Genomic DNA, 11,580 nt, shown 5'->3' with positions numbered 1-11,580 from the left:
GACAGAAGTGCATTTCAAATCTCTCATGATTAGGAAATGGGAGTATTTTTCAGTAGTGTGGTATAAAAAGAGGTCTTATGCACATTTGCTGGAGATAAGCAGAGGACTGGGCATGCCATACAGAGGCCGGAGTGATCATTATGGCTTGGTGCATCCATGAGAGGAAAGGATAGCAGTTAGCCACTTCATTTTATATTGCTTGCTTTTTATAGGCATTTCTCCATGTGGTAATTCAGAAAACTGTGGCTGTCATTGCTGACATGCTGTCATTTATTCCATATCTTAGCCTTTCCTCTTACATACCTGCAGCAGTTCTGAATATGAACCCACATTAACGGTACCTAAACTCAGTACCTTTAAACTGCACTTTCTGTCGTCAATTGCCTAAATTCAGTAACTCCTACAGAGCTCATTTGCATTTTGCTTCCAAAAGGCCTTTCAAAGCATAAACTGAGTGCTCAGAAATGCTCCAGTGACTGTGAAACAACGGGTGACCTGAGTTGTGCATCAAGCTGAGGAAACACTGACAGTGAATTCAGTTTATATCAATGTTAGTTCTAATCACTGGCTTTAAAGCCTTGTCTGGGTCACGTTCGTTTGGGCAGCTCAACCTGTGCCCCTCAAAGCCTCTCACATTCTCTTCCTTATTATTACCATTATATTTATATAGCTATTTTGAATAATGAAACATCCCTGAGTGGCATACAGTGCAACATCTGCATCAAGCAGTGATTGTCATTTACAAAGCGTGAAACTTAAAGGAAAGAGGACCGGGTCTCCAAAACACTGTTCCTAAAGGATGTCAGTGACAGTAGTTAGTCTTCAGAGTGGAGACAGAAAGTGTTGGGATATGTTGGTAAGTATAAATACACTATTCTGTTAGTGTCAGGGAAAAGAAAGCTGTTCTGTGTCAGGTTTCCATTTCAACACATATATCTAGACACAATGCATTTGGACCAAAAAGACTGTTTAGTGTTTCATTTTGATCTTATTACCTGGTGCTATGTTCCTGGGATGTCTAATAGACAACTCTAAAAACAGGAACCAATCTTCCAGGTCAGAACTTGCCTATACTGGAAACAGCATCATCAATGCAAAAAGAGTCACGAGGAAGGAAGATGGGAGCCTGAACACCTTTCTGCTGTGCTTTGTAGCACAGCTTTACAGGAGGGGAAAAAGATACGGGGGGACAGATGCCATCAGCTGCATGGCTCTGGGCTGCTCAGCCCATCTCTTGGAGATGCCTCCCAAGCAGCTCCCACAGCCTGGCGGTGGGAGGGTGAGAGGACAGTGCAAGAGAAAAGCTTTGCATCCTCTTTGTGTAAAAGTTGTTAGGGCAGAAATCCCTGCAAAACTAACCTAGAGGGAAACATACATCTGCGCAAGCTACTCCCATAGGAGCAAAGACAACCACGTAAAAAGCTTGCATTCATGGACAAGTCCTGTAGCTGCCCCACCTGCGACACCCTACCCTCAGATACGCGCACTGAGCCACCGCTGCTGCTCAAGATGCAACACGGAAAATAATGTGAAATGAACCTGAAACGAACAACACAAAGTGCATAGTAAAAGCATTAAAAAGCAAGTATGAGGACAACATCTGACTTGTGCTCCACAAAGCTCAAAAGAGACCTCCTAACATTGAGGGCCTCTGACTTTATGAGGGGTTGAGCACCTTCTGTGTGGTGCTGAGATGCCTCCAATTTTAACAGGTCTAGTTAGAGCTCAGGGAGCCTGACAACTTGCAGAATCAGATCCTAAATGTTGCCTATCACAAACCAATCATAAAATATATATTGCTTTTGGAAACAAGTTGGTTCAACTGAGTGCCTTCTATTACCCTGTTTTTCTAGCAAACACTAAAGCAATCTTTCCATTAAAAGAAAATATGACTCTTGGAATTAATTCTTTATACAAAGAGCTGGCAAGAGTGACATTTACATCAAAATTAAGTCCCTGTGGTAGTGTAATGAACAGTCTACATCTGCCTGCTTGACACCAAGGATAATTTAGATCAACGTGGTTGAACTATCTGGGAACAATGCTAGAAGCAGAAGATTCAATATATATTTAAAATCCCCTTTTGTTAAAAATCTGAGGTTAATTATTGAAAAATAAGTCCCATTTGAAGAGTTTATTGCTAAAAAGTCAACAAACACTAGCAATTACTGCAGAACAGATGTGGCAAATGTTAGTTCTAGAGATTTAATTGAAGGGTTTCAGATAGTAGTGCGGACTAATGAAAGTCAGTAAGAAATAAAGTGCAGAACTAATATCTTCTGAAATGAATTTTGGGAGTGGAACTAATTATTGGAACTCGTGCTGTTTTTCTGTTTAAAGCCTAATGGATAACTTCAACATTGGGAAACAAACATCAGGAACCCAACCTCAGGAATTTGAAAATTTGAGTATAAATGGCCTTGTATCAACAACAACATAATTCCAGCCCATAGTATATGACAGTTATTTGTTGTTCTGTAGTCAGTCAATGAAGTGGCAGAAAAAAGTTATACTCTACTTATGTAGCCAGTCCCAAATCACAGAAAATTAAACAAAATTTATCAACCTTAGTTACCACAAACAAATAAAGTATGAGAATGAATTTTCATTCCCCAAATAAACAACAGGATTAATTGCTCAAATTCTTTAAAGTTGTAACAAAAGCAGAAAAAGTTGTTCATAATTAATATTATTTGAAGCTAATAATTTTTTTTATTGTCAATATTCATAATTGTTTGTACAAACTATTGCCTGTTAATTGCAATGAAGATTTTGCAGCTTAAAGATTTTAGGATCAGGAGGCAAGAATCTACTTTCAATCCAAGATGGGACACTGCTTTCTCTGTGGTCCTTAGCAAGCAATTTAACTTCTTTGCCTTCATATGCTTATCTTTAAAAAAGGACAATAATCCTTATTTATGGAATAGGCTGTGAGGTTGCAGTGATTAGTAAGTGCTTTAAGGATGAAAGTACTATGGATAGAAGTAAATAATGTCTTTTTTACCAGTCATCTTCATTCAGTCATCTTGCCTAAGACGTAAGTCAAAAATCCTAAGGACTGATATCTGATTTGAAAAGAATAAAATATTTTAAAGAAGCAGCATATAACAGTGAGGGACATATATGAACACAACAAAACTCCTTTATTTACTAACACTAAGGACAGAAATATGTATCATCTATTTTATATTTCTGTAGACTGGCTAAATATGCCACTTCTAATATACTGAAACAATTTAAAAAGGATTTCAAATAAACATATATATATGTGTGTTCCTGTGTTTGGAAATTACAAGCTGGTATTAAGCCCTAGCAATCAAAAATAAGGTCTTCTAATGTTCAGTTTGACTTGACTTTTTTCCCAAATGCCTGCATATAGGCCATGAATAAATACCGCTAATTAACTTTTCTGAAATTAGAAAATGGGGGAGTTTGTGGTCCTGCTCATGGATTTGCATGTAAAAGATGTAAAAAGACAAATCACCGTATAAAGTGTTGCCATTTTTAGAGTTTAGGTGGTATAAAGAAGTGTCAACAGTAATGCATTCTTATCTATGTTAACGTAAGACATTTTAATGTAATTAGCAGTGATCAGAAAACGTGCCCCAAATTTGGAGCAAAACAAGTATTTTAGAAATTGCTATTGTACAGCACTCTGTAATTTTGCAGATGTTGTCATGTTTACAATAAAATTATTCTCAGCACAACTGACTTTGCTGTGCTTTTCTTTTCCTAAGGCTGAAATGGACTTTCAGAGAAACATCTGTAAGTTGAGAGTTTTATGACTGCTGTTGTATCTAAGGGATTGATAAGAAGAAAGAACAGAACAAACAACTGTTGATGCTGACTAGAGTGGATGCTGTCATGAAATGTGTCATGTGAACATATAAACTAGTTAATTGAGGACAAAGGAAAACTTTATAAAATACCCTTGGAAGAGTCTGTGAATTACTTGGTCCTTCAGAAAGAGAAATGGAAGATGGACACAAGAGCTGTGTGGGTCTCCTGGAAAAGCTGGAGGCATTAAGCTATCATTGCAATGACCCTGTGTTTCTGTATGTGCCCTGGGCCAGCTATGCCCCTGTGCGTTCCCATGGCACTGCTGTGCCACACAACCCTGCACACAGCAGGTCCTTCGGCCTCCCTGAGTGTCCTTCTCCTTGCTGTACCTCAAACTGCATTGACTTCTATGAGATTTGAAATAAAAAAAAAAATCTGCTTGTAAGTCCTGCCTTCAGATCATCTCTTCTCTACTTCCTGCTTCCAATGATTTCTGCTCTACAGCCTCCGATGGAGTCCCTGAAGGAGACTTCTCTGGAAAAGCTTCCTCAGGATAAAAGGGTGTTAAGGACAGAGCTGTGGGGGAAGCTGAAACCCTGCTCCTCCATAGGTAGAAAGTCTGTGGTTTGTGGCTCTGGCAGCATCCATTAGTCATGACTGCTAACTAAATTTAATTAATCCACAAGATTAAGTCTGTGGCAGTCTTCCACTCCCCTTTGCTCAGTATGTGCTCTGTAGTCTCTAAAGGTATAAATTAAAACCATGGATCAGAATGTGCCAGGGTTGAAGCAATGATGGCAATTGCAATCCAGTTTCCACCTGCATGTTTCCAGATCAGACCTAGCTCTGTGCTGGACTTTGGTTTTGCAAGAAAATGCACGAAGTCAATTCAGAGACAGACAAAAAGAAATCCCTGATCTTTTGCTGCCCTCCTGAAGTGCATATAAAATCAACCATATGTGTCTATATACATACACACACACACACACACACACACACACGTATATATATCTATATATATGTAGAATGGAAACCATTGACCCATCTAGATGATGGCTATGTCATATCTAGTGAGAGTTGTGGTTGCCTTTGTAACCATGGTCTTTGTTCACTTTGTCTTTCCTCTTCCCGTCCTTTCTCCCCTGCAGCTGCTACTCTTCAGAGCTACATTTTAGGCTTCCTATGGTTTTCACTGAGATTGCTATATGCCTTTCCATTGACTTCAGTAAAAACCAAACAAGCCTTAAAACTTCTTTTCAAAGAAATATATATAAAATAAAACCTTTTGTCGAACTAGAAAAATGTAAGGGTGGGATAGTCTACATTTTACTCTGTGTTTTAGGTACCTTACTGACATCATCAGGTCCTACCATGTTCACTTTTGTATATGCTCTATCCCTGTAACAGGGATAAAATTCCCCCAAAAACTTTTCCTCTCTCCACTTGAATCATCCAGACAAGGCTTTTGCACCATTGATACATTCCTGACGTTTCATTTACAGACTGCACACATGCACTACATTAAACATCTCAGAAGTGATCCTGTCATTATACATCGGCAGTTGATGATTTAACTCTGGCTGGCAAAGTAAGTCTTGATTGCACAAATTAAATCTAATATATTACTTGGAGAGTAAGAAATGCATGAGAGCCTGGCTGAGCATCCTTCGAAAGTAGGCATGGGATTTTTAAGCTACAGCATGTATGCATATAATACACACACACACACACACACACACACACACACACACATATATATGTATATAGCACATATACATATTTATATGTGTATTCCATACATGCACAATAATTTCCAAGACAGCTACAAATTTCCACATGCATTAAACTATCTAAAAACAAGAAATAGGCAAGTCTAATAAGTGGAATTTTCTTAAATTATATTTGAACAATAAACAGCAAGAGTAATACTGCAAAGTACTGCTCTATTCTCATTTATATCTACAATAAAATTCTATGAACAGTTGTATCCCCAAACATACTGCAATAAAATAAAATTAAAAAAAAGGTAACACCCAGTGTCCTATATTTGTATATTCATGGTCAGTTCAAAAAAAAAGTAAACAAAGAAAAGGAAAAAAAAAGAACCCCACTCAGAGGTGCATATTTACATTCTTCAAACTGTAGCGGTGAAAAATAATTCTATTAAGTGCAGGACATTCCTAGTGTTGCAGTAGTGACATTTTTAAAAAGTTCTTCATGAAAACATTTCTTTTGTCTTAACAGTGATGCATTCCATGACTATGTGACAATTCTATCTTCCCCTTCACTTGCAGCCAGTGGTAGAGTCTGGATTAAAAAGCTCCTTATATAATGGAGGAAACAGCGTGTTCACTATATCTGGATGAGATTGTTTAAATACCTGTAGTTTCTCTCCGTGCAAGTTGCAAAGTGCAGTAATGGTTGGTATCTTGGCTATTAACTGTGAGACGTTAAAAGAAAAAGAAAAGGAAGAAGGTGGAAGTAAATTTAGTATAAATTACAGTTTCTGAAATGAATTAAGGTAGCATCTTGTTGGCTGATTGAATGCAATACTCTAAACTCCATTAAAACTACCCATCCAACAGACCAGAAATTATTCTTACTATTAGAAGTTAAACAAAAATATCCTGAAAATTTTAGTTAAATGCCTAAGAATGTGTCTAAGAAGAAGGAACTGCCTTTGGGGGTGTTTTTTTTAAAGCAGTCTCATTCTTGCAAAGGTACCAAATAAAGTCATTAGTGTTTTGAACAAGAAAAAGAAAAAGGAAAGATATCCAGGGACAGCAGTACAGGAACAAACCTTCCTTCTTCTCCTATGCAGTGCATATACCTAGTTTGCTCCTTTTAACTTAATTATTTAATTGCTAGTTAATTAATGCATTTTAATAATGCTATTAATAGTTAATTAATGCACCTATGCACCGAGAAGTTGCTACTAAAAGAGACACGTGACCTTGGAGTACTCGGCCCCCCCTTTTTTTTTAAAACAATTTACCTTCGTCAAAGTCTCATCATCAAGGTGGTTCTTCTGGATCACGTGTTGAAGTGCAAAGTAAATTTTTTCCTGAAGCTTTTGGACCTTCCTTGGCTCTATTAACCAGGCTCGATCTGAGAAAAAGAAAGGCAGGGGCTAAAGCCAAGAAAAGTACGGAAGCGGGGCATGCTCATGGATGGACACAGTGTCCCACAGGCATTCATAGCATTCATAGGTCTCATGAGGACTGCAGGATAATTAACACATGGTTTTGGAGGCAGAACATCTCAGTCCATTAAAGGGTCACCTGAGAGTTTAATTAACACATACAAAGTGTAGAGCAACACGATGTTGACTCTACATTTGTTTGTTTGAACCAGGATGTTAGAGAGAAAGCTAGGAGTAGAAATGAAACAAGGTCCAAGCATTTTATTATTCTCTGTTGGTATAGACAGTGTTTTTCTAGCTTCTTACTGCTTAGGTGAAAAACATGTCATGACATCTCAGTGACTTTTTAATCCATAAATAATAAATTTATTGATCAAAACAGTCAGTCCTTTGAAAATAATAGAATATAATTATTTAAAAATTAAAACAAAACATATCTCATTATTTACTAGGCTAACATTTTGAGACCAAATATTATATTCTGAATAAAAAGAAATGGCTTCCTTCAAAAGAATTTCTTTAAAAATTCAACAGAATTATGAGTTGTTGCAACATCTTGAAGTGCAAATTTCTCATTATTGAGACATGCTCTCTTTTTAAACAACACAAAATAAAAGATTATCTGGGAGAATAACAATTACAGATACAGCTGTTTGGAACCCTATATGGCTTCCGCCAAAGTCAAATACCCATAGATTTCAATGTGTGTAGGAGGTCTTTCTTAAGACCTATGTTCTCACAAGCCATAGCTTCTGGAAACAACCACACACAAAGTGAAGCAGCAGACCTCAAGATAGTTCTGAAAATATTAATACAGTGTGTTTACTGCACCAGCAAATCTTTTGTGTTTCTATGCTGCAAACTTCTTTCCCTCTCCAGCTCTCACAGTCCAAACTGATGCTTGATATAGATTTTAGCTTCCAAACAGGAAATGAAAAAATCCATTTTGTCATAGGGCATGAACTGGAAGGTGCAGAAAAATCCCTTTCTCTTTCAGAGCTCTTTTTTTTCACCCTTTCAGTCACTAAAATACTCCATAGAAATAATGTAAGTTGACCATTTCAGTGAGCATGCTTGTCATACAGACCAGACCACTATGGTATTTCAGTACAGAAGGTGTTTTCTGACACACTGCGGAGAAGACTGCATGAAAAGTGTACATCACTAAATATTGCAAAAAGAGATAAATCACCAGATCTCCAGATATTTATCAGGTGCTCAGGGAAAATCACCCTGCTTTTCTGTTACACCAGTGGGCATAGAAACAGAATTAGCTAAGTGTGTACGCAGCACTCACAGAAATGAGCACATAGTAGCATTTAGACTTCCTAGGTTAGATGCCAAATTTTATGCTGTTGCAAAAACATGCATTTCAATAGTGTTAAATCAAGGCTTGTTGTGGCAGACCGAAGCTAAAAAGATTTATCATAGAGAGCAATCTTTAAAGATTTATCTTTCTGTCACTGGAACAAGTTTAAAAATAGACTGAGGCTGTTGGTGAACAGGTTTCATAAATTATCTCTCACAGAGTTTGCTGTATATAATGCAAGACTGGTTAAACTCATGACAAGAGCTAGGTGAAACTCTTACAATGGATATTAAGTTTGCCTCCCAAAATGTAATTTCTAACACCTGAAAACCATCTGTAAATTTGGCTGGAACTCCCCAGATACCTCTAGTTATATTCACAAAAGTGTAGGAAAAAGAAGTCAATAGACAAGTGGCTACCAATAAGGGTATGAGAAATACTGGTTCAGTTCCGTGCTTTTCCTTTAGGAATTTGGACTTATCTGTCTTTGAAGAGTGTACAGACTACTAGGCTAAAGTATAGTGTGGGACAGAAGATGAGGGACAACTCAGAAGCTCTCCTTTTGCAAAAAGGAAGATGGGAAAAAAGGCACGTGGTCACTCAAAAATTCAGAAGAGGGACTAGAACGTAGGGGGCCAGCCGGGCTCCAATGCGTTTGCAGATGGAGATGCCTCAGCATCTGTTGTTGGGGTCACTCTACAATGTGTTAAGCTTGGAAATAAGAAATCAAGCCAAATAATTACCCACCAGCATGGTGGTTAAGACACTCATGTGAAAGGTGCAACATCTGGATCTATGCTCTGAATTAAGCAGAAAATGGGTCTGAAATTGGGCTTTGCCATGCTGGACCCCAGCAACTACATTAACAGATGACCTTAGGTCCCCTCATTCCCTGTGGGTCTCTTGTTTCATGCAAGCTCCCTAAACAATCATTGAGATTGAGAGCACAAGAGTCACTACTCAGCTTGGTAGCTTCTGCAGAAGAAAGAAACTGAATCTATCTCACTTAAGGAGTGTCTGTGTCCCTACACTGGTGGGTGGAAGGAATGGGGCTGGGCTGTACTTAAATGAACCAAGTGCTCCATTTTTTTACTTCTACGTTCATTTTCTCAAAATGAAACACAGGCATTTGAACTATCTGGAACATCTAGTGTGGAGTGAAATGATTTCCTTTTCTATTATTTATTGTTATTATTTTGGTAAGAGAATAAATGGCAAATTTCAATGTCAGTTCAATCTCTGTTGATTTTCCCTGCCTCCCTGTTCCCAAATTCAAGCAGTCCAGCTGAACTGGGAGTTACTCACACAATCAAAATTTGCAATTTTTTCATGAGAGTTTGTTTCACACATGTACATGCTGCTTCAGCCCATCACTTTTTTCTTATTGCTTCTTTCACGGCTAAAGATGCACATGCTTGCAGACTATACAGCTTACAGACAACTATAGGAAGGAGCAGTCAGCAGGCATCAAGTGCTTTCACATTTGTGTCTTGGTTAAAGGAACAGGAGAGAAATAGACTGTATGTTTCCTCTTGCCTGTGTGTAGAAAAAAGCCAACTTGGATATGAAAGGTGGAACTGTGGATTATTGTAGTATTTCATCTTGTCCCACCAGCTTCAACCCTCAAGCTTGATCGTGGTGAAAAGAACTTGGAATTGCTTCTGCTTATCTGTGCTGCTTGGCAGAAACAGAAGCTGCTATTCAAGAAACACCCAGCTCTGGAGTGCTGTATTAGGACTGCTGTATATTAGGACTGAAATTCATTAGTAGAGTTAATGGGGAGGCTTTCACAGCACATGCCTGCCATACAGTTGGCCCAAAGCCAGCGCTGATTTGCTAGCTTATTCAAGCACTTAATACAGCCACAGATGTTTTACAAGAAGCAGAAACAAGCGTGGATCTCAGGCAACATGAAGTGCTGGCAGAATACAAGAGATTTTGGTGCCTTACGAGCAAAAAGGGTATATGAAAAACTACAAAGTCTGAATTAGAATTTTGATATCCATTTAGTGCCTACTTGCAGCTATGCACATTTCATAAATGACTTGATCCAAAATTCATTAAAGTCCATGGGAAACATTGCATTACTTGAATAGGCTTTACCCAGGAATAAGGCACAGGAGCCTCAGAGCTGCTGGAAGGGTTCTGTGACCAGATTTTGCTGGCTAGCACTATAATTTGTTCTCCCTTTGAAAATTACCTGGGAAATGATTCTGGACAGAAATCTGACTTCTTTTAAATTTGCCTAGAAATCACATCAGTGAGTCTTTTCCCTCAGATGAGATGTCCCTGCCTTATCCAAAGTGTTCTGAAGTCAGCAGCAATAATCTTATTGCCTGTGTCCATCCAGCTAGTTCCTACTTTTCCAACTTCTAACAGTTTAAGAAAATAAAAAGTAAAGTAAAACACAGCCTGGATTCAAAAAAAGGCAAATACAGATCCTGCTTACAAGGATTCTAGCACCTTCTTACTTATGTGGTTTCATAATACGAAGTGAGCTGGAAACATCTAAACCACCTTCTGCTACCTCTGTTGTTAACGTGTTCCTGAAGAACTTCACAGTCCAGACCCAAACAAATTTCCAGATTGCCTTCAGCAATTGCCTTCAGCAATCTGGAAATTTGTCTGGTCTAACAGGCTACTAAGTCTACCCAGAAGCAAGCCCCGGCTGCACGTAACTGTACAGGGTAGCATTCAGTGCTACTTGTCACAGTGCTGGTCTCTTGTCGTGGTCACAGGCTTGGTCTTCTCAGACTGGGGGAGGGATGGTGGAGAGCGACCCATCAGGACGCCATGTGCCCAGTTTCCCAGAGGGAGCCAGGACACCCAGGGGGACAGTGTGCAGCCAGCCTTCACTCCCGTGTACGGTGGGATGCAGCCAAGGTACACATGTGGTGGGGGGAGCTGCCAGGCTGCTCGAGCCCCCTGGTCTCATGGTGTAAGCAGCCACTGGTTCATCCCTCTCACCTTGGAGCAGACAGTGCACCACTGCAAGGACTGCTCAAAGGGAAAATAAAAGGAGCAGAGTCCTTTCAGGAGGTGTTATTAATGATGAGAACAAACATGTCGACACCATCTGTGCTAGTCTAACTCTGTCTAATGTAATCTCCACCACAGATGTGCAAAAGGGCAAAGTGACCTAGAGGAAACCTTTAGCAGAACAGGCTGGAAAAATAATTTGCAGTGGGAATTTTTGCAAAGAACTTTTAAGAGGTTATTCTTAATGTGAGTTGGGGTGTCTACCTCCCCTGAGACATTTAAAAACTCCACACTAAACTGTGAGCCTGTCTACTAGATCAAGCTTCTGAGTCAATTCAGTCACCAAAGCTCCTTTTCTGTGGTCAGACAG

The 11,580-nt window shown here is 39.0% G+C and overlaps 1 protein-coding gene across 1 annotated transcript in view; it reads right to left on the bottom strand.

The window, feature by feature from the left end:
• Positions 1–5,891: 5,891 nt before the first annotated feature.
• Positions 5,892–11,580, bottom strand: part of RORB (RAR related orphan receptor B) — a 39,042-nt gene continuing 33,353 nt past the window's right edge. Inside the window, exons 9-10 of the mRNA XM_067316049.1 lie at positions 6,776–6,888; positions 5,892–6,220 (exon numbers count right to left, since the gene is read on the bottom strand). Of these exons, the coding sequence (XP_067172150.1) occupies positions 6,065–6,220; positions 6,776–6,888 (269 nt within the window). The 3' untranslated portion in view covers positions 5,892–6,064. The remainder of the gene's footprint in view (positions 6,221–6,775; positions 6,889–11,580) is intronic.

The sequence above is a fragment of the Apteryx mantelli genome, chromosome Z (assembly GCF_036417845.1).
Source record: "Apteryx mantelli isolate bAptMan1 chromosome Z, bAptMan1.hap1, whole genome shotgun sequence".
Lineage (NCBI taxonomy): Eukaryota > Metazoa > Chordata > Aves > Apterygiformes > Apterygidae > Apteryx > Apteryx mantelli.
This window is presented reverse-complemented; position numbering and strand designations above follow the sequence as displayed.